The following is a 23,192-nucleotide window of genomic DNA, read 5'->3' as shown; positions in this document are numbered from 1 at the left end:
TACGGCCATGTCTTGGTAGGTGGGCAGCTGTGTCATACTCTTTACATTTTCGGATGATGGCATAAACGGTGTTCTGTGAGATGTTCAAAGCTTGGGATTTTTTCTTTTTTTAATAACCTAACCCTGATTTAAACTTCTCCACAACTCTATCCCTTACCCATCTCGTGTGTTCCTTGGCCTTCATGTTGCATATTTTTTGCAATAGGTTTCGCTAACAAATCTCTGAGGGCTTCACAGAACAGCTGTCTTTATACTGAGATTAAATTGCACAGGGATGGACTCTATTTACAAAATAGGTGATTTCTGAAGGCATTTGGATCCCCTATATTTTAGTTAGGCGCATCAGAGTAAAGGGGGCTGAATGCCACACTATTCAGATATTTGTAAAAAAAAAAACGGCTATCATTTTCCTTCCACCTCACATTTATGTGCTACTTTGTGCTGGTCTACCACATAAAATCACAGTAAAACACATTCATGTTTTTGGTTGCAACATGACAAAAATGTGGAAAATGTCAAGGGGTATGAATACTTTTTCAAGGCACTGTATAAATCTCGGGGAGTTAGCAGTGGATGTTAATATATGCTTACTCATAGCCAGCAGAGACATTCTCAAAAAATGGACCATCAAGAAAGACCTGTAACTTCTGTTATTCAAAGAAAAAAAAATCTGAAGTTAAATTATGCCTTAGCTACTAAATAATAGATTTTTCTACACAAACTCAGAGTATTTCTAAATAGACCATCAATGTAATAATCGGCTGATCACAAAGCAATTTTGTTGGTTTTACTAGTAATATACTCTACCACTGAACTCAATTATACATTGTTATATTTTAATAACTCCTGTACAAATGTTAGTATTATTGTACAATTGTTATATCTAAGATCCAATAAAAGCGTGTTTAAAAATTATGCCTTAGGTAAACGCTAATAGGTGGAGTGTATTCATTAAAGCAACCTTTGCAGCTTTGGAAAAATGATCTCTACGGTCCTCTTCTACTTACGCGGAAGGATATTCCAACACTAAACAAATCATCTTTCAAAAGGTCTACTTTCATAAGGATAGTTTTGGCTTTGCCACACCTAGCTACCTGAGTGTGACCCTGTTGTCATCTCAGTCATTAGGCCTCCTCTCGGCTACTTCTCATGATGCAGCTAAACAATAGAAGATGAGCATAATTAAATGCTTTAACCTGTTTACTTGATGGCAGTAACTATCCTTATTATCTTTGATACCCCTGAGTATTTAGCTCACCCTTCATAGTTGATCCTTTTCACTTTAGTTTTGATTCAACACACTAGGACACCTCTCTCATTGTAGAGTCTTGGTGTAGTATTTCAAGGGCTCCTCCATCCATGCTTCCTTTTAATGCATCAACTGTAGCTGCACTTGTTTTGTGATGTTTTAGGACATTATTTTCTATGCTGAGCTACTTAGAACTACACCACTGATTTGTGAGAGAAAATGTCTAATCTGATTGCATGTACCTGTACTAGAGTGCAATTGATCCTATTTGCAGGCTTTTTATTTGTAGGCTCATTGAAAAATGTAATATTAAAAAAATAAAATAAAATCAAAATTACCCAAACACTCCTGGATCACGTAAACGGTGCCATCTTCAGCAACATGGCTGACTTTAGCTATAAACGTTGTCTCATTAGGTATGAGTGGGGGTAAGTATGTCGCCTCAACGTTGACAGCAACTGCAGACTCATCAATTAGTGTAATGTTTTCTTCATCTGACTTGTCATTTCTAGATTCCGCATTAGCTCCTTTCACATATTCATGTGCCTTGGTTGATGTGCTTGCAGCTTTATCAACTTCCATTAAGGAAACAGGTTTCAACCTATAAAAGTGCAACACGCTCATAAAATCACAAAATCTTGCTCATGTAACACAGCACATTTTAATTAATTTTATACAATATAAATCGGTGTTTCATTATTGCCAATCAAGACCTTAACTAAGATATGCAATCCTGCCCTGAAAAAACTAAAAATAAAAAATATATCTATATATCTATATATATATATATATCTATATATCGATATATATATATATATATATATATATATATATATATATATCTATATATATCTATATACCGTATATACTCGAGTATAAGCCGAGATTTTCAGCCTCTTTTTTGAGGCTGAAAGTGCCCCCCTCGGCTTATACTCGAGTCATCGCTGTCTGCCCGCTCGATCAGCGTGTCGAGCAGACAGACAGCGGCCATTCTATTCAAAAGCCGCGCCTCCGGCTCCGCCTTCGCCTGTGATAGGCGGAACACTGAATTTCCCAGCAGCCTGTGTTCCGCCTATCACGGACATCGTATCATCCTCGTACTACGGACGAGGATGATACGACGTCTGTGATAGGCGGAACACAGGCTGCTGGGAAATTCAGTGTTCCGCCTATCACAGGCGAAGGCGGCGGCGCAGCTTTTGAACTTTACAATGGCCGCCGACGAAGAGGGCACGGGACGGAGGCAAGGCAAGGCACGGCACGGCACGGGACGGGACGGGACGGGGGCAAGGCAAGGCACGACACGGGACGGATGCAAGGAGGCAAGGCACGGCACGGGACGGAGGCAAGGCACGGGACGGAGGCTCGGGACAAAGGTAGGCTGGACACACACACACACACACACACACACACACACATGGATGGAGACACACACAGGGATGGATGGATGGATGGATGGAGACACACACACACAGGGATGGATGGATGGATGGATGGAGACACACACACACAGGGATGGATGGATGGATGGATGGAGACACACACACACAGGGATGGATGGATGGATGGACACACACACACACAGGGATGGATGGACGGACACACAGGGATGGACGGACACACAGGGATGGACGGACACACAGGGATGGACGGACACACAGGGATGGACGGACACACACACAGGGATGGACAGGCATGTCTCACCCTCGGCTTATACACGAGTCAATAAGTTTGCCAGTTTTTTTGGGGGTAAATTGGGGGCCTCGGCTTATATTCGGGTCGGCCTATACTCGAGTATATACGGTATATACACACACACACCGTATTTATCGGTGTATAACAAATTTTTCCTCTTAAAATCAGGGGGAAATTGTGGGTGCGTGTTATACGCCGATCCCCCGCAGTTTCAAAGCTTCAAAAGCTTCTCTGCCGCTCTCGGCGGCTTTCGCCTATTTTCGGCGGCTTCTAGAAATCAGCTTAAAATAGCAGAGAACGCCCGAAACCCGCCGAGACCTATCGAGTGCCGCCGAGATACACAGAACATCCGCTCTGTATCTTGGCAGCGCCATTTTTAAGTGGCAAAGACACGGACAAGGCTGCAAATGACTGACAAGGCTGCAATGCAAGGCTGCAAATGAATGACAAGGCTGCATTAATGGGCATTTAAATGTACCTTTTTTTTCCCTTAAACTTCCCTCCTAAAAGTTTTTTTCTTTTAAATTCCCTCCTAAACTTGGGGTGCGTGTTATACGCTGATAAATACGGTATACATACACACACACACACACACATATATATATATATATATATATTTTTACAACCCTTTAAAATTCCTGCAAAAATATAACTTTTTTTCACTGACTGTGAAAGCCTATTACCCAATAACTCTTTTAAAGAATCCCCCAAGAAACACAAGTCTAAATGTGTGAAAAAAAGGGCCAGTTAGCCTCAGTAACCCACAAGAGCACTATAAAAACACCAAGAGAATGTAAAACATACAAAAGTTTATGGAGGGGACTCATCCTGGAGGAATATTGTAAATTAAGTTACTTGGTAAAAACTCTGGTTTTCCCAGAATCATTCACTAGGATTGTTCACATGAGAAAATAAGAAAAATGTGATTTAGGGTGGCTTTACACTGCCCAGTTGTGCTTTTGCTAACCTGCTGTTTCTGTGTTAACAAGCTGTGCTTTATCTTAGACTTCTATTAGACTTCTATGAGGTCCTGCAGTTTTGGTGTCGTTTCCAAAAACGCACCAAAATTGCGGCATGCTGCATTTTTTGTGCGCTTTCTGAAACTGCACCAAAGCTGTGGGACATCATAAAAGTTTATGTAAAAGCACAGAAAACAAACAGGTTAACTGAACTTTGCCCAAAGCGCAGTGGGATCGTACCAGGGTGTTCTGAAGCCACCCTTAGGAAAGGAACATTGCTGTTGTTAAGACCTATAGGGAAAAAGTCATTGGTATACTTTAAGTGCAGCACTACGCACTCCAATAACAAAAGTACCTCTTGTATTGGAAGAATACTTGCTAAAGGATGGTGAGATTGCTTGATTCTTATGGAAGACTGAAATCACTTTTGGAAGAAAAGAGAAAAAGGCTTCCCAAAAAAAGCAGTTTCCGAGAGGAAAACTCACACAGCCCAAACCTCATCCAAACAATGAATGAGGTAAAATGGAACTGGACAGAAGGATGGAAAAAGGAAATAATGGTTGAGTGGAAGGGTTGAGGCTGCCTATGGCAAGAAAGTCCTGGGCCTTCACATCACTTTGTGTCTGTGCAAAACAAGAAAGATTTCACTGTAGGACAAAGACACCAGTTCAGAGAATCAAATACAAAGCAACAACTGATCGACACAACACAACACATTTGAAACATGTAACCTCAACAGAAATTTTGTTGTACCAATGTAAATTTTATGGTCAGCTTAAGTGAAGTATGCCTGCCATGCCTGATAGACCTTGTGAAAAGGTAGACTTCCTAGCTTTGAGCTCCTTAGGAATTACAGGCCTCGCGATGCCCATCTCTCATAAAAAGGGATTTCAAAAGCCATGCCATGAAAGCCAGTGACTGTGAAGCAGGGTGCCAAAACAGTCCTTGGTAGTTATAATCGGTTCGTCTGCCACATTTAATCTAAAGCAATGGGATTCCCTAAATCAGACTTACAAGAAAAGTTTCCGGGGAGGAAAGGCGCAGATTTAAATGAGGGTTATCCACAAAGCCAACTCAATGATGCATTCACTGCTTTCTATACTTGGGAACATACTTGTGCAGTTTGTTGTTGGACTTGCAGGCCCTGAGGTTCACATCTAGAAACACAAGTTCTAAGACACCTCCCTGTGTAGTGACTCCACCTCCTGGGTCAAGATGTTGCCAGCTGAGGACTCTGCCTGCAAGCCGTCCACCTTTGGAAAATAATCAGTAATTATAAAGGTGCACCCATGTCAGGATCCAAACTAACCTTTTCCCACAGTGAAACGAGTTCTTCCTTTATGATTGATGTACGCCACTCCATTCAAGTCCAACAGGCTTGTTTATGTCAAGGGAATTCTTGGAAAAAAAAAAAAAAGAAGAGGAACTTGATCCGAGTCTAGACATGGTTTCCCGAGCCACCAGACTAGGAACAACCTGGTCCTCAAAGATAAATTGAATGGTCTCATGACAACAGAATACAGAGTTGTCGAGATCTGAGGTTAAATGGGGCAAATTGGACTTCACATCAAAGCAGAGGACAAGATGGGCTTGGACTGAAAAGTTTTTTTTGAGTGCCTGATGTCCCTGCTGCGGAAGGAATACTCTGGTCTGAACTGTGCCTAGGACTGGACTTTTGTACTTCAAAGGAGGAGCCTGCTCCAACAATGAATTAAAATGATGAGTGTGTTCCAACAATGATTCCTAGAGATAGTAAAAGACAGTGCAATCACTATGCTGTGAGTGTAGTGACATGGAGTATGAATGTGGAACTGCCTCAAACAAAATGTATATTGGATTATACACCCAGATATTGCTGCATGTGTTCTGTGTGTTGCCACATGTGACAAGCAAATCATTAAATAGTGCCATGTATTATTAGATACAATAATGAACTTTTAAATGCCACAAATAATGTATCCAAAAAAAAAAAATCAACTGTGCAAGTCCACAATAATTATGAAATAGTCCTTCAATTATCAATGATTGTGTCCATTATCATTTTTTTTCCCACTTATGTCAAATACTGTACACTTTTTGCAATGTTTTTATGAATAACTCCAATTTGCATTGTGCAAAACCTATCACCGTCATTTCAGTACTCTCACCTTGTGGTTTTTACCCAATAAAAATCAGGCCTCATTCGCTTTTCCTTTAAACAGTATGATATACCAGAAGTGTTGTTTCCCTCCGCTGTATACAGATGTAATTCAATCCACCTCTATTCACAGGAATCCTTCAGTGGCTGTATACAGGAAGCTCAAAAAAGAATAATTTACACTCATTGGCCAGGTACACCTGTTCAATTGCCTGCAACTCAATGCATTTAGGCATCTAGATGTGGTGAAAACTTGCTGAAGTTCAAACACAACCATCTCTAGGGTTTACAGAGAATGGTTAGAAAAAAAGAGAAGCTATTCATTGAGTGGCAGCTGTGTGGATGAAAATGTCTTGATGTCAGAGGAGAATGGGCAGACTGGTTTAAGATGATAGAAAGGCAACAGTAACTCAAATAACCACTCCTTACAACCAAGTGGCGCTGCACGATTCTTGCTAAAATGAGAATCACAATTTTTTTGCTTAGAAAAAAGATCACGATACTCACTGTGTAACATCATCTTTCACATTAAAACAAAAATAATCACTTCCGGTTCCGGCGCCGCATGTGCTAGCTGCGCACCAAGTGGCGCTGCACGATTCTTGCTAAAATGAGAATCACAATTTTTTTGCTTAGAAAAAAGATCACGATACTCACTGCGTAACATCATCTTTCACATTAAAGCAAAAATAATCACTTCCGGTTCCGGCGCCGCATGTGCTAGCTGCGCCTTCTCACAGCTCCCGCTCCGGGCACCCTAAATCGGCCTAAAAATTCGGCCTGAGTGGCTCCTCAGCCCAGGCATCACCACTGGTGGTTCCTCATCGTCCGGGCACAGATGGATCGATTCGTGGAGAAAACCGGCACCCGATCGTACGCGGCCGCCTCGTCGGACAGGCCGCAAATCGAGCCCCCGGCCTCGGCCTACACCAATGCTGGAACGAACGCACAGGTGTCTGACATGGAGGTGAGTGGCGCTGCTGCTCAAGCTCTCCCTTCCTCACACTCCGCTCCACCCCAGGGACAGAATCCTTCACTGGCTCAACACCAGGCCCCACCAGTGGTCACTCTTCCCCACAGCCCCACCTGGGATGAAGGCCCCACGCATCGCATTGCACAGGCCGTGGCAGCTCTATTCCCCCCCCATGATAGCAGCCTCTGTGGAGAAGGCGGTCAGCGCTGATAACTGCTGAAAACACAACTTACTGAACACACTACCAGACTTAACGAACTGGAACACATGTGTATCGGAGGTAGAAGATGAACTCTACCAAGCTCAGGCCACAGAACAATCCCAAGATAAAACCAACCAGTTCATCCTCCAAATATTAGAAGACCTGGAAAATAGGTCCAGACGGAGCAACCTGCGTTTTGTCGGCGTCCCTGAGTCGCTCCCTGCAACTGCCCTATCGGAGTTTTTCTCCAAACGCATTCCAGAAGCCATGGGCCTACCAGGCCCTTTTACGGTTGAACGTGCTCACCGTATGGGTTCCTTCAATGCCGAACGAAAGTCCCCTCGTCCCATCATTGCGAAATACCTCAACTATGCTGACAAGTCGCTCATTCTCCAGAAATTCAGGCAGTCCCCTGACCTCTACATTGTTGGGGTTAAAATACTCCTTTTTGCCGACTATTCTATCGATGTCTCCAAGAGGAGGAAGGCCTTCCAGCCGATCTGCTCCGAATTATTCAAGCAGCAAATAAAGTTTACTCTGGCCTTCCCGGCTACCTTACGGATAAAGTCGCCTAAAGGAGACCAACTTTCTTTCCAGGACCCATCGGAAGCGGAATCCTACCTTCACTCGCTTAGACCGGATTTGCACCCCCATACACCTTCCAAATCTGGAACCAACCTCCGCTCTCTGGATCAACGCAGCCTGCGCAAAGATTCTCCTAAACGTTTCAGGCATTCAGCTCCTGATCATCGGAACCACAACACCCTGCGCTGATCTCCATTGGCTCGCCCATTGGACTTCTACCTCTCTACCTCAGGTCGTATGACTTGGTTCTTTTTTCTCATGTGTTTTCCCTTTATTTGCTTCTTCCAGAGCAACTGGTTTGTCTCAACCTGAATTTGCGGCCCTCCTGCTGCAGCCGAGAACTGACCTTTAGCTTCCGGCTCCCTGCTAGACTAAAGGGGTCTGTCTTGCCCCGGACTTAGCCCCCCCCCCCCCGGGGATAGTAGCTAACCACACTTGGTAGCCAACCCAGTCGGTATCTCTAGTCTATGTTATATGGCCCCTTGGCCACCATATCATATTATATTTTATTTCATTTGTACTTGTTGTTAGATCCTTTTTGATTCAAAGTTATCTCTCTTAAGTTATGCCATACAGGTATTGCTATGATCTACGTTAGACGTGTGCCTTGTCTTTTCCCCAGGAGTCCACTGTGCACCGTTTCCGGCCATCTCCTATCACGAGGACCCGGTCCAAACTGCTCTTATGTCCTCCCAGTAGCTCTCGGGTACTCGGGCTATGCTGACATCCCTTTTTGCATAGGGTCCCGTGTGGGGAGCCGCCTTGCACAGTGTTCTCATGCGGAAAAAAGTGAAGCTTGCACTAACAGATGTTGTAATTTGTATGTTCCTTCCTACCCTGACCTCTTTGTTTTTCCTCCCCCTGTCCCCCTCCCTACCCTGCCCCTCCCCAGGTGCCCTTTGCCTGTGGGCTGGTTGCCTCTGTATTAAATTAGCCCCAAATCTAATTACATCGTATGCCTTCCCCTTGATGAAACAATGCTCACATGGCCTTTCTGATTATTCCCTTTTCACTGTGATCTCTTAGGGTAGTTTCCTGGAATGTGAAGGGTCTCCGTTCTCCTCATAAGAGAATGAAGATCCTTCGTCACTATAAACGATTAAAGACTGACATAGCCTTGCTACAAGAAACCCACCTCCCAGCTTCTGATTTCCATCGTATGCAGAAACTGTGGGTGGGCTCAGTATTGGGCTCAGAGTCGGTTGGACGCAAAGCGGGTGTTCTCCCCTGTGCCGTCATCTCTACTCACACAGACGACCAAGGGCGGTTTCTTTCGACGCGAGTAAAAATAGGGTCAAAGGAACTCATGATATCCAATATATATGCCCCCAACAGTCCCTCTAAAGCCTTCTATTGTCAGTTATCCACTTGGCTCCTTGATGCCTTACATGTTCCTCATTTAATCGGTGGGGATTTTAATGACATCATGGATCCGGGGGTCGACAGATCCTCCCCGAAGACCCCCTCCTGTAATCGCTTTTTTAAGCCACCCTCTCCCCTTTGGCCTCTACTATAGAGTCACTACACCTCACAGACATCTGGCGTCTATCCCATCTGATAGATAGGGAATTTACTTTCTACTCTAACCCCCACAAAGTCCTGACCAGGATAAACTATTTTTTGGCTCCGATAATCTTCTTCCCCTGATCTCTGACTCGGAGGTGGGGGACATAGCTATTTCCGATCACGCCCCCCATAGCTCTCACTTTGGATCGTCTAGATCTCCCGCCTAATCCCAACATTTGGCGCTTCCCCTCATTCCTGCATGGCAACACTGACTTTAAGGCCTATATGGAGCGCTCCTGGGAGGAGTTCTCCCTGGCCAACTCCCCCCATCTGGGTGACCCTAACCTCCTTTGGGATGCTGGCAAAGCATTCCTGAGGGGTCGTATCATTTCCTATGCCTCTACTTTTAAACGCCATTCCATGGTCAAGTTTAAATCAGCTAGTACTCGATTGCACAAAGCTCAAATCTCCCTTAACACCTCTACCTCCTCTGCGGACAGAGATGAATGGGTCGCTGACAAATCCTCCTTTGACGCTTGGGCCTCTACCCTTGAGCTCACTAAAAAAATCACATTTTGACGCCACTCTACACAAGTTTGGCAACAAGTCCGGAAAGCTCCTCTCCAGACTATGCAAAGGCCCGACCCGGCCGACTCACATTACTTCCCTTCGGGATAAGTCGGGGACCATCCACTCCACCCCCCCTGCCATTAATAAGACCATGTTGGAATTCTACTCAACCCTCTATGGCCCAGATCCGAAAGATGAGCCTACCGCCCGCTCTTTCCTTGACAAAGTTCACTTACCTCACATGTCCCTCGCCCAGCTAGAAACCTTGAACTCCCCCATCACCTTAGCCGAAATAGAACGCACCATCAAAAACTTTCGCCCTTCCAAAGCCCCTGGCCCTGACGGGTTTAACGGCGAGTTCTACAAAACTCTCCTTAATATTACTGTACCCATACTGCATTCAGTTTTCTCTGGCATCTGGTCGGGAGGTCCATACTTGCCCACGGGTAACCAAGCTATTATCAAACTTCTTGCCAAGAAAGGAAAGGACCCCTTGGAACCAGGTTCCTACATGCCCATCTCATTGCTTAACCTGGATGTTAAAATCCTATCAAAAATTGTGGCCTCTAGGCTGGCGGATATCCTCCCTGACCTCATACACCCTGCTCAATCCGGTTTTGTTAAAGGGCGCACGCCCACTCTGAATATACGTAAGGTGCTCTTGGCCCTTGAACAAGCTAAACGGGATCCAAAGGGAGATTATGCCATCATTACCCTGGATGCAGAAAAAAGCATTTGATAATATCAGTTTTGATTGGCTCTCACTGTCCCTCACCAAAAAGGGTTTCTCGGGTCCCTTCTGTCATCTCAATAATTCCATGTATTCGACCCCCTCAGCCAGGGTGGTGGCAGCGGGACTCCTCTCCGAGGAATTTCATCTCCACAAGGGTACTAGGCAAGGCTGCCCTCTGTCCCCCTTACTATTTAATATCGCCCTAGAACCCCTCTCCAGATATCTCTCCCAGGTCGCTCCCTTGCGAGGCATCTGTTGGATCTTTTGAGCTCCGTTCATCTCTCTTCGCAGACGACATCCTCATTTTCACTTTGAATCCTGCTGTTGATATTTCACACATTAGAAATATCTTTGACACCTTCAGGGTATGCTCAGGGCTCCGCATCAACTATGCCAAGAGCGAAATCCTTCCTATTGGTAACCACCCCCCTGGACGCACCAATCCCTATTCCAGGTGGCTCCGACACATATCACTTACTTGGGAATAAAGATAGGGAAACTGCCCTCCTCCCTATACCACCTCAATTTCCCCCCTCTTTTCACTAAACTTACTCAGGAGTTGTCTAACTGGATGGATCTCCCCCTGTCGCTCCTGGGAAGGTGCCACCAGGTCAAAATGATTAGCTTCACCAGACTGTTATACCCTCTGCAAACTATTCCTTTATTGCTTAAACAAAGATGTTTCGGCCCTTAATTTGAAAATCTCCAAATTCTTATGGCATGGCAAAAAGCCCCGTATAGCATTCAAGAAACTGCACCTTCCTAGGAGTGAAGGGGGTATTAGTTTACCTCTTATAAGAATGTATAACCTTGCTTGTTTACTTAGGACTAGTCTTGATTGGATTGCCCAACAAACACGTCACTCCAAACTTTACTCTGGAATCCGCTATGGCTCACCCCTATTCTTTAGTAGCCCTCCTCCATTGCAGGTGGAAAACTGTCCCTCCCCCACTTCAACACAACCTTCTGCTGCGGGACACAGCACTGGCCTGGAGAGAGGTCAGAAAATTCCTCAAGCTTCCGGCTCTTATCTCGTGTCACTTGCCGATCCAAGGGAACCCAGCCTTTCTCCCTGGTCTCCACTACAAATCCTACGAATTATGGGAGCAACATGGACTCTCCAAATTTTCCACACTATGCAATCCCTCATCTGGGAAACCGATGCCCTTCTCATCCGTGGCACCTCTGTTCTCCTTACATGCCTCACACGCTTTCTATTACAAACAATGCATCAGCTTCATCTCCAGCACATGTAAAGCGGAATCTCTGAGATTCAAACCTAGCTTCCTGGACCGTCTGCTTCAATCTGGACAGTACTCCATCTTGGATATATACAAACCTCTCTTATGGAACTTCTCTCCACCGCTCTTGTCTTCGTCTGTTGCCAATTGGCGCAAAGACTTCTCGGATCCGGGCTTAGTCGAGAAACTCCTGCATGGCCTCCGGGAGGTCCTCCGCCTCACACCTAATGAAACCTGGAGAGAAACCCAGCTAAAAATAGTTCACCGGGCGTATGTCCTGTTCCTCTCCTCGAAATCCAACGTGGATGGAACCCTCTGCCCACTATGCTCGGCTTCTAGACCCTCTCTATCCCACCGATTTTGGTCATGTTCCTTCATCTCCTCTTTTTGGGATCAGGTTATAGCCTTTATTTTGGAGATCACCCTATTGAAACTGCCCAAGGACCCCCTCCGACTGATCTTTGGCTACTGGGACCCTATTTTGCTGCCCTGGTCTCTATCCTCAAAGGCCTCTACCCATACAAGAACGGCCGTCCATCCTTCCTCCAGATATTGGATCCTGATTTGCCTACTCATCGCTAGACGCCTTATCCTCAGGAATTGGATCTCTCCTCAAAGCCCAACTATCTCCCAGCTCAAGCATGAATCTCTTGCCCTCCTGTATAGAGAACGTCTCCTTACGGACTTTAAAGATACCAAATCCAGATCCCGTTTTTTTCTCCGATGGCAAACTTATTTCTTCAGCCCTCTCTTCAGACGACTAACAAGCTTTTCCTACTCTATCCTTCTCCTTTGATGAGCCGATCTCTGAAAAATAGCAGCCACCCATATTTCCCTCTGCCCATTGCTGTCTCTGGCGGTCGCTTCAACACTCATTGCATATCTTCGGGACTACTCCATCAGGACTTTTTTCCATTTGGCAACCCCCCCCGCCTTCCCTGTTCTCCCCAGTTGTAACCTTTTCCATCATGTCAATCATTTCCCGCTTCTCAGTGGTTAGTACACAGATCCATCCAGTTTTCTATGCATCATTTATTTGCCTAGATACGGTATTCTAGTATTGATTATGTTTTCGCAAGAAGACTACTTTGGTCTCACTAAATGAGCCTTCTTGTGCTACTCAGGCTATTTATATGGTTAACTTCTCTGGCTTGTACACCAGTCCCGATAATTGTCCTTATGTGCTCTGCTCAGATGATAACCCTTTGTGCTTTTCTCTGTTTCATTTACTTCACTGCTGTACTACCCGGAACAAGACTGATGGTAACTTGTATAAATGTCTTTTGTTAATTTTCTCAATAAAAACATGTAAAAAAAAATAATAATAATAATAATTGGGCTAACTTTACTGGTTTTCGTTTTTATATATAACGTTTGGGGGTTCCAAGTAATTTTCTATAAAAAATATTGATTTTAACGTAAGAAAGGTGTGTCAGAAAAAGATTTAGACTTTAAGCGGTTAAACTTCCTGCATTTACACGTTGCTGAAAACAGTCTGCCCCGATTATTTATTTACACATAAGTTCTATCCCTTTGCTCTAAGAAGGAAGCTTAGTTACAATGTTGCATATCCCTTTGCACTAAGAAGGAAGCTTAGTTACAATGTTGCAAGTTAAAAAAACTTGGCAGACTGCACAGATGTTTCTTTTGACAGCTGAGTGAGCAGATAGTTTTTTCCACTCGTTTATATGAAAGAATTGGCAACCTCTGCAGGAGAGATGTCAGAGGGAGTGAATCGATATCACAATTTTTTTTAACGATTAATCATGCAGCTCTACAACCAAGGTATGCAAAATACCATCTGTGAATGCACACATGAAACCTTGAAACAGATGGTCTGCAGTAGCAGAAGACCAACCCTTCTCAGCTAAAAACAGAAAACTGAGGCTACAATTCGCACAGGCTCAGCAAAATTGGACAAGAGAAGATTGGTAAAACATTGCCTGGTCGGATGAGTTTTAATTTCAGGTGCAACATTTAGACGGTAGGGTCAGAATTTCAGTTCAGGCTGGTGGTGGTGGTGGTGGTGTAATGGTGTGGGGGCCATTTTCTTGAAACACTTTGGGCTGCTTAGTACCAATTGAGCATCGTTTAAATGCCACGGGCCTACCCGAGTATTGTTGCTGACCATTGTCCATCCATGTAGGACTACAATGTACCCATCTTCCGATGGCTAATTCCAGCAGGATAATGCAGGTTGTCACAAAGCTCAAATCATCTCAAAATAATTTCTTGAACATGATAATGAGGTCACTGTACCCCAATGTCCTCCACAGTCATCAGTCACCTTTGGAATGTGGTGGAACAGGAGATTTGCATAATGGAAGAGCAGCCGATAAATCTGCAGCAACTGCATTATGCTTTCATGTCAATATGGACCAAAATCTGAGCAATGTTTCCAAAACCTTGTTGAATCTGTGCCACAAAGAATTAAAGCAGATCTGAAGGCAAAAGGGGTTCCAACTTGGTACTAGTGCGGTGTACCTAATAAAGTGACCAATGAGTGTATGTATACAATACATTGCATTTTTATTTTTATGCCTCCAAGTGCAGCTGTTAATGGATTATCACTGCTATTTATGCATGGTTCAATCTTGAGAAATATTATTTCATTTAGCATGGAACGCAGTTTTTTTCTTTTCACAAACAGATTTTCTACCATATTATATCCAATCGGTTAGGATATCTACAGAAGGGGAAATTCATTATGATATTCAATATCACAGGTATATCCTTTACAGTAACAAATCATTTTCAAACTTCATTGCAAATTATAGTGTCTGTGTCAACCAATTTGTCAAAAAGTTAGTGGTGTTTGTAAGTGACATTGTAAATAAATATTAATCTAATTTTAAGGCCTTGTGCACACTGGACGTTTTTACAGCAGCTGTTTTTGGCTTCAGAGGTTTTTCTACAGTCATTAAACTCCCCATCATGTTATCCTATGTGTGCATGCAAACATAGGCTGTTATCAGCAGTTTCTGTCTGGGACTTTTTTTTTACTTTAAAAAAACAAAAAATTTGTGGGTTCTGAGGGGAGTTTTTCTGCTTTAAAAACACTAACTTCAAAAAATGCTGATCAATGCAGATAAACGTTGATCCATGGAAAAAAAAATATATGTTAAAAACGCTAATGCGGGAAAACACTAATAAATGCTATAGCAAAAATGTTAAACTCACTGCAAACCTACTGCCATTTTTATAATGTTATTTTAATGTCCAGTGTGTATGAGGCCTGATAGCCTGTAGTCTATACCTGCACCAATCTTATTGTGGTATTTATAGATTACTGCTTGGCAAAATAACTCAGGTATCAATGAAGTTACATTTTTTTATTATTTTTTGATTTAAAAAAGTTCATCGATCAATTAAACAATTGATTTAGCTGACTAAATGAATCATTCAGGCATTCCCTGACAGCAGGCTGAAAAACTATGTGCAAGTTCGCTCAGATGAGGTCAAAATGTCTACCAGGAAGAACTTGTGAACGCAACACCAGGCACAACCTTGTAATCTGAGAAACAGTTGTTTGAGAATGCAAACCTCAAAAGGCATTTGCAAATCTATTACAATATGCCATGGCAGAAAAAGTGAGAACCCAATCCTTGAGTTCAAAAGCTTAAAAGGAATGGTAGGTAAGTGCAAGGTGAATAATCTAAGGAATCGGTTTCAGGAAAAGCAGAGGAACTGGTTATATCCAGGTTGTCATTGGTGGGATTGAGGTAGAGAGGGTACATGGATTCAATTTTTTAGGAACAGTTCCTACGGAAGAACTGTCACACATAGCGCACATATTTACTTTGTGGGTGGAACTCATATCTGTATTTCATTTTATGGTTTAAAATAGTAGAACACTACAATTGTTTAACCTCCCCTGCATGATGTTTAAACATTGAAGAGAAACCCACATTACTCAAAGCTCCATGATGTTGATAGGGAGACATCAGACTTTTGAAGACAAAGTCCCCTGTACTGACAGGGTGTCCCAAATTCATCTATTGCATGACAAGCTGGCATCTGTCACAAATATCAATCAAGAGACAGAGGGAAGGACTTCTCTTCCTTTCAAAGCCAAATTCCCGAGCCACCAAGCCAGGGACAACCTGGTACTCTGTACCAAACAAATCGATCTGTCCAGGAACTGGAATGAGATGTCCTACAATGACAGAATGCGGTTTTACATAGGTGTGTAGCAAAACTTGGCAAACAGGACTCCAAGGATATCATTACACACAAGTGGAGAGTCAAATGATTGTAAAGTTCAAGATCAGACAGTCTGTTTCACCTGTTGCATAAACACTCTGACCTGTGCTGTGGACAGGACTGGTGTAAGGAACGCCAAAGAATAAGTCAGTTCCAGTGATGATTTCTGAAGGCTTCATCTGAGCCACTATAATGTCCAGGCAGTCAAAGACATCTTGTCCAACAAAGCCTTCACAGACTGTTAAATCAAAAGGAGATCTAAGTATACTACAATAAGAATACTTAAATTATCTCTTTTTAAAGATGCTGAGAAAATTAAGCAGGGCTAACACTGGGCCTAGCAGCTAGGTGCACACCCAAGGCGCAGACGAGAGACCGAAGATCAAAGCCACAAAATGGTAGTGTAAAGGCCCCAAATGCAAAGATGTAGGATGTGCTGGAAAGATGGGCAAATGTAGGTAGATGTCCTTAATGTTCAACCAAATCTAGGCAATGGCAGGCCTGGTGGATTCTATGTGGAATTCCGGAGCTTGAATGAAGACAGTATCTTGAGGTCCAAGATGGGGAGGATGTCTGCTTCAGGTTTGGGAAATGTGAAAAGACTGGCGTAAAACGAACTAAATTATTCTCACACAGAAACTGGAATAATGACACTTTGATAAAGAAGACTCAAGAGGGCTAGATGGATATTTGTTGATCTGTGAGGTGGGACAGAAAGGTTAAGAAACAGAGGGGTGAAGGGAGAAAGCTTCAGTTTGTATCCTTTGAATAGGGATGAGCCGAACACCCCCCGGTTCGGTTCGCACCAGAACTTGCGAACGACCCCCGCGTTCGAAACGAACGTTAGAACCCCATTGAAGTCTATGGGACTCGAACGTTCGAAATGGAAAGTGCTAATTTTAACGGCTAATATGTAAGATACTGTCCTAAAAAGGGTTTGGGGACCTGCCTCCTGCCTCAGGGGACATGGGTCACTGCAAAAAAAAGTTTTAAAAACTGCAGTTTTGGCGGGAGCACTGATTTTAATGACGATTAAAGTGAAAAAAAAAGTGAAATATTCCTTTAAATATGGTGCCTGGGGGGTGTCTGTAGTATGCATGTGAAGTGCCACGTGTTTCCCGTGTTTGGAACAGTCCCTGCACAAAATGACATTAAACGGAAATAACACCATTTAAAACTGCTTGCGGTTTTAATGTTATATCTGGTTCCTGCAATATGGTTGAAAATCATTCAGAAAAATGGCATGGGTAGCCCTCCCTGCCCATTACCAGCCTATTTGGGTCTTGTACGCATATTAAGGGGAACCCCGTACCCATATTAAAAAAAGGAAATGCGTGTGGCCCCCAGGCCCTATATACTCAGAACAGCAGTATACAGGCGTTGCAAACAAGACAGGGACTGTGTAGGTTTGTTGTGTTAAGTTGAATCTGTTTGTAATTTTCAACCGGTACATTTTTAAAGTGTAGCTCCAGTCAAACAGGAATTGAGGGGTTAAATTCGGTGAGCAGCGATGTGGGCACTGCAGATGCAGCCCACATAGCTGCTGACACCGATCTCTTTCCCCTCCGCTGTACCGATCGGTACAGAGAGGGGGAGGGAGAATTGTTTACAAGTGATCACTCCGTCATTTGACGGAGCGATCACGTGGTAAACGGCCGCGACGAGCGGCCGTTTACCGCGATCCGTGATGCGCCGGGTCCTGTGGACCCGGCGGTCACGGATGCTCTCGAGTGCGCGCCCCAGGGGGCGCGCGAGAGCAGAATTTTGGGAGGCCGTTAATTAACGGCCTCTCAGAGTTAAACAACCGCCCTGAAGCCGTTAATCGGCAATGGGCAGTTGTTAAGTGGTTAAAGCTAGATCACTAGTTATATAGGTGAGGTGAATATAGTGGTGTATACTGCGGTCAGGGCACAGACAACAACCACTACACAGCAGCAAGATAGGAAATCAGCCAAAAACGATCGGTGTGTACTGTGTTGAAGGTACACAGAACACCCACTGCTTCAGATGCTAACACACTACACGAGGCCGCCTCAAAGGCGGCCTTATATAGTGTGGGGCGTGCACTACACAGCCTGAGCTATGATTGGCCACAGGCAGGATGCCTGTGGCCAATCATGGCTCTCCTCGCTGCTGGCGCTACGATTGGCCAAGCATGTGGGGTCACAGTGCATGCTTGGCCAATCATGAGCCAGCAATGCACTGCGCCACCGCAGTGCATTGTGGTCCGCGCGCGCCACTCGAATTTTGACGCGAACGGCCCAAACGTTCGGAATTCGAACGGCCGAACAGCCAATGTTCGAGTCGAACGTACGTTCGACTCGAACACGAAGCTCATCCCTACCTTTGAAGATCAACTTCCACACTCAAATCTGGGATGCAAAAAAGTACAAGTGTTTGCACAAACATTCTCTGACTCAGGAAAGTGGAAGGTGCACCTTCATGATAAGACATTTTTGTCTGATAATTATGTAAACTTTAAGCCTTAGGTCTTGCAGGTGGAGTAGGAGCCAGGCTTGAGGGGTCTGGATATTGATGGTGCAGGAGTGGACAAAATAAATGTTTCTTAATAAATAAGCAAAATATGATTGGAAAAACTGGTTAGGCACCCTATACACCCATTGAGGCACACCCCATGAAAGGCATGAACATATTCCAAGGCTTCAAATGTATACCGCTATAGTTCAAATTCATTTGATTCACAGTGGTCATGAGTAGGCTACGGATTTGTCGAATTTGAAGCAATCTATGGACATTTGAGTTTGATACATGTAGCTGTTGACATAAGACTCTAGGATCAGAGGACAACAGGATCTCAAGCTGCAGATGTTGACTGAATAGGGGGCAGGCTGCAAGCAGTCCCAGAGTCATTAGTAGAATGTGAGCAGGGAGCACTCAGTATGTTGGGACTGACCCCCCCCCCCCCCCCCCTTATAGACTGCTACATATTGAGACTTATGATGGTAAGGTAAAGCTCAGGGAATGCAGGAAGGTCTCAGGTACTCAAGAGGTTCAGATGGCTGGAGGAGACCAAAGTCACAACAGGAAAGTAGCAGAATAACTCAAAGTAATTAACGTGTGGCACTTTGCAAAGCAGGAGCAGAAGTAGCACAATATTTATTTGATGCTGTAATGGCAGAGAATAGCTTGGAGCGCTCAAGGTACCACTCAAAGCATGATATCATCGCTCAATTCCACAGCGCTCTTTCTTGGTGGAAACCAGCAGAAAAAGTGGGAGTTTTAAAGGCACCCATAGACCTATGCATTTGAAATAGCTCACGGTGCTCAGCTCGACCAGCTCACTCAGTCTTCAGACACGACAAGCACCGGTGGAAAACCAGCACCTCTGGACCTGGAGAGCTTCCCTTCGGCCAGAAAAAGTGTGAAAAACACCTAATGCAGAACTAAGTGCTGAAGATCACTTCCAGGCTATCCCCACAATGCCCAGTACAACAAGGTCTGAATGTTCCACTTTAAAACCCAGGAAAAGGATGGCCACACCATATTAGCTACAGGTAGAAAGACCAGTTCCAGTAGCAGTGCAAAGAGGAGACACCACTGAAGACAAAATTGTTGAGAGAGAAAAAACAGGATTTTTGTACTCGCTGTAAAATCCTTTTCTGTGTTCAATGAAGGACACAGTCATTTATAACAGCTGAGTTTGATGTTGCAACCTACAGGAGCAGGACGCTAGGTGCAACTGAACTAAAAGCATATCTAGGGGCCAGGCTTTCCAGAGGTACATCCCCCCCATTTGCAGCAAAGAGATCAGTTATTAGCCAGCAGTAAAGCAAATACACACTAAGACAGTGAAAAGAAGACTGGATAGTTGCTGTGCCCCTCAATGAAGAGAGAAGTATTCTTCAGCAAATACAAAAATGTTGTTTTCTAATTCGTTCACTGGAGACAACTGTTGTTCATAATGGATGGGATTTCCGAAAGCAGTGACAGAAAAGAGGGAATCACACTCCGGCAGAACTTAAACTGCTGCCCGCAAAACATTCTGACCAAATCTGGCATCTGAAAAGGCAGCTATGTTAACCTTCCACACAGAGAGGTGGGTAGCCGCACAATATTAGCAAAAAATTGAATATTATAGCAATAGTTCCAAATAAAAACATTTCAGCAAAATGGCCAGGAAGATATGCATGTTGACAAATTTCATGCTCTAAAGGGCCAACTAAAACATTGCTCTGATGCTTTGCTACAGTGTGCGGCTACACACCTCTCTGTTTTGAAGTTGCTGTATAGGATCTTCTATGCAAGCTTTTGACAGGGTTTATTGGGCAGATCAACCTGGAGTGGCGCATCCACTTTGTCATCTGGAAGCTAAGTTAACCTTGTAGAACTTGGTGAAAGTATGAACAGATGACCAAGTAGTCGCTATGCAAAGTTGAACAGCGAAGAATGATGAAAGGCCCAGGACGCAATAAGCACCCTGATATAATGTGCAGTGATTGCAAACTGCGGTTCGCAGCCCGAAAGGGTATAAACCCAGATAACAGACTGATTAATCCACATGGAAACAGTGGAAGATGTAAAGACTCGGATATTCAAATAGGGGCCATAACAGAAAGGTAAACCTTAAAGTGGTTGTAAACCCATTAAAACCACTTTAACCTACAGGTAAGTCTAGATTAAGGCTTGCCTGTAGGTGCAAGAAATATATCCCAAACCTAAAAGGTTTAGGAGATATTTGAAGGAATAGCAGCACCGTTGTCTACGGCGCATGCGCTGTAGCATATCGGACGCAGGCGCACTGAGCGTGCGGTTTCTAACGGCGATCATGGCATTAGTGGCGGCACCAGCGTGCATGTGCAGGAGTGACATCATTGCGGCTTCAGCCAGTCACAGCGCCGTGATACCCGGAAGTCACTCCAGGATAGATGGTGGCGTTGGAGGAGGCGAACTAGTGCCGATGCCGGGGCTTCGATCTCAGGTAAGTAATTCATAATGAGCTAATATGCTATGCATACTAGCTCATTATGCCTTTTTTTTAAAGAGGCTTTACTTCCTCTTTAATGGCCCTAACAAAATCAAGGCAATGAGGCAAAATCAAGGCAATAACCTCTCTAAGATAAGGATGAGGACAGAGACATGACAGAGCCATGTCCTAGTTCAAGTGGAAAGCTTACGCCACCTTAGGTAAGAAGGAGAGATGAGGGTGAACAGCTTTATCCTTGTATAGCACCAAAGAATGGCCATTTATAAGAGAATGTCATACTCCTGAAAGGACGGAACAAGAGAAAAAAAAAAGATCTCCTTGCTGCAGATGGGCTGCCATCTGGTTGTGCTTTTACTTTAGTTGCACCTAGCGCTCTGCTCCAGTAGGTGGAGACATCAAACTCATTTGTCATAAAAGAATGGATGTATCCTTCAATGAATAGAAGAGACATTGAAGTTAGTAAAAAACATAAGCATGCTGGTAGGAGTTATTCTGGACTGGACTACATTTTTTTTTTTTTTACCAGTGTCCAATTCCCTTGTAGATGGCAGTATAACCAAAAGGTGAATGGCTGTGTCCTGCAGATGAGAATGAAAATAAAGGAATGCAGAAACCACTTCTAAGAACTGGTAAGCTGCAGATTACTAATTTTTTGGGGGTTTTAGTTATACCTTAGCACTATAAGAATAGTGGTTAAAGAGATAAAAAGTAGTTACAGTATAAATGGTAAATATATACCTTCTATCTCTCAAGGCCAATCCCTTATTCACCAAGAAATCAGACACATCAATAAGCTGTCCTGCTTCATTCTTGCATAAGATCCTAACAGGCAAAGGCCACATTGATGCATTTTCCTACAGAAGAAATGTAATATAATTTATTACAGGAGGTTCAAAAGGACATGAAAAATAAATGTGCCATTTACAAATAATTTGTTCGTGCCATGACTACTCAAACATTTTAAACTGCTACTAGGTCACTTTTACAAAAAAACATATCAACCTCCTCATCACTCTACCCCTCCAGTGCCAACTGTACAAATCTCCCAGGGAGGGGTACTGGTGGTCAGCATCCACAAAGCCAATGCAACGGTCTGGGAATTTGAAATTCACTGACCAGAGTAGTTTACTTAACAAGAAAAATATCCCCCTTAGGGACCAGGACTTTGAAAGTGACAAACAGCAGAAGATTAAAAAAAAAAAAAAAAAAAAAAAAAAAAAAAGATACATTAAATTACAAAGAACGTATCAATAAAAAACATTTCTGTACAAAGACAAAATACAGACATCAATATGAATTTATATATGACATGTACAGATACTTGGTAAGTCTCTGATGTACCCAATGATTTCTAGCTTTAAACAACTTTCATCAGGGGTAAAAACAAGAACTACATTCATACAGTAATTCACATATTTCGTATGTTCATGTACTTGAAATTTAAAAGGCCTGCAGAGGGTTGGTTGCCACAGGGTAGGCCAAGCAGTCAGACTGGACAATAGCCCTGAATAAGAGATACCTCTATGGAGGTCCACAAAAATGTGACATCAAAGATGGTCTGACCTGGAACATTGTGTTTGATCCAAGGCTTGATTAGCTGTATCCCTTATCTAAATGGGGCAACTTCCAGCCTCTGAGAACGTTCCCTATTATAAGGGCCTTTCTCTGCTATCCACAAATCTGTATTTTGTCTTTGCACAGACATGTTTTTACTATGTTCCAATGTTCTTTGTAATAAAATGTATACTTTTTAAATCTTCTGGTGTTTATGTCATCTTCAAAGTCCTGGTCCCTAAGGGGGATTTTTTGCTGTTCATATTTCATTGGGATGTTGGCGACAGAATACCTGGTTTTGTCAATGGTAAATACAATTTCAGAGTAATTTACTGTGACAACAGTGATCAGAATTGCTCTGGGATGCCCCGGAAGCAGTGCACGGGGGGGGGGGGGGGGGGGGTGGAATTTCAGACCCCTGGACTGCTGGACCAGCTGCTGGGGCACTTATAAGCTCTGCATGCCTGAAGGTAAATACCATGGGAACCTTGGGGTAAAGAAGCAGACTACGATGTTAATTCACCTTTACATTTTTTCTGTAAAGATGAACTCTGTAAGCTCAAACTTTTAGAAGAATAAAGAAACACGTTAAAACTTTTGAATAGAGAGGGAGGCATTAAACATTTTTTTGCAGCATCTG

At 43.6% G+C, this 23,192-nt stretch overlaps 1 protein-coding gene across 3 annotated transcripts in view; it reads right to left on the bottom strand.

The window, feature by feature from the left end:
- RNF17 (ring finger protein 17) overlaps nucleotides 1–23,192 on the bottom strand; it is an 881,806-nt gene that overhangs the window by 258,257 nt on the left and 600,357 nt on the right. For all 3 annotated transcript variants that reach the window (XM_077483977.1, XM_077483979.1, XM_077483978.1), the window contains exons 26-27: nucleotides 21,737–21,852; nucleotides 1,588–1,850 (exon numbers count right to left, since the gene is read on the bottom strand). In XM_077483977.1, the coding sequence (XP_077340103.1) occupies nucleotides 1,588–1,850; nucleotides 21,737–21,852 (379 nt within the window). The remainder of the gene's footprint in view (nucleotides 1–1,587; nucleotides 1,851–21,736; nucleotides 21,853–23,192) is intronic.

This window comes from Lithobates pipiens, unplaced genomic scaffold, assembly GCF_037356315.1.
Source record: "Lithobates pipiens isolate NorthernLeopardFrog02 unplaced genomic scaffold, aLitPip1_a1.2 Scaffold_16, whole genome shotgun sequence".
NCBI lineage: Eukaryota > Metazoa > Chordata > Amphibia > Anura > Ranidae > Lithobates > Lithobates pipiens.
The sequence above is the reverse complement of the archived record's forward strand: the minus strand, read 5'-3'. Positions and strand labels throughout refer to the sequence as shown.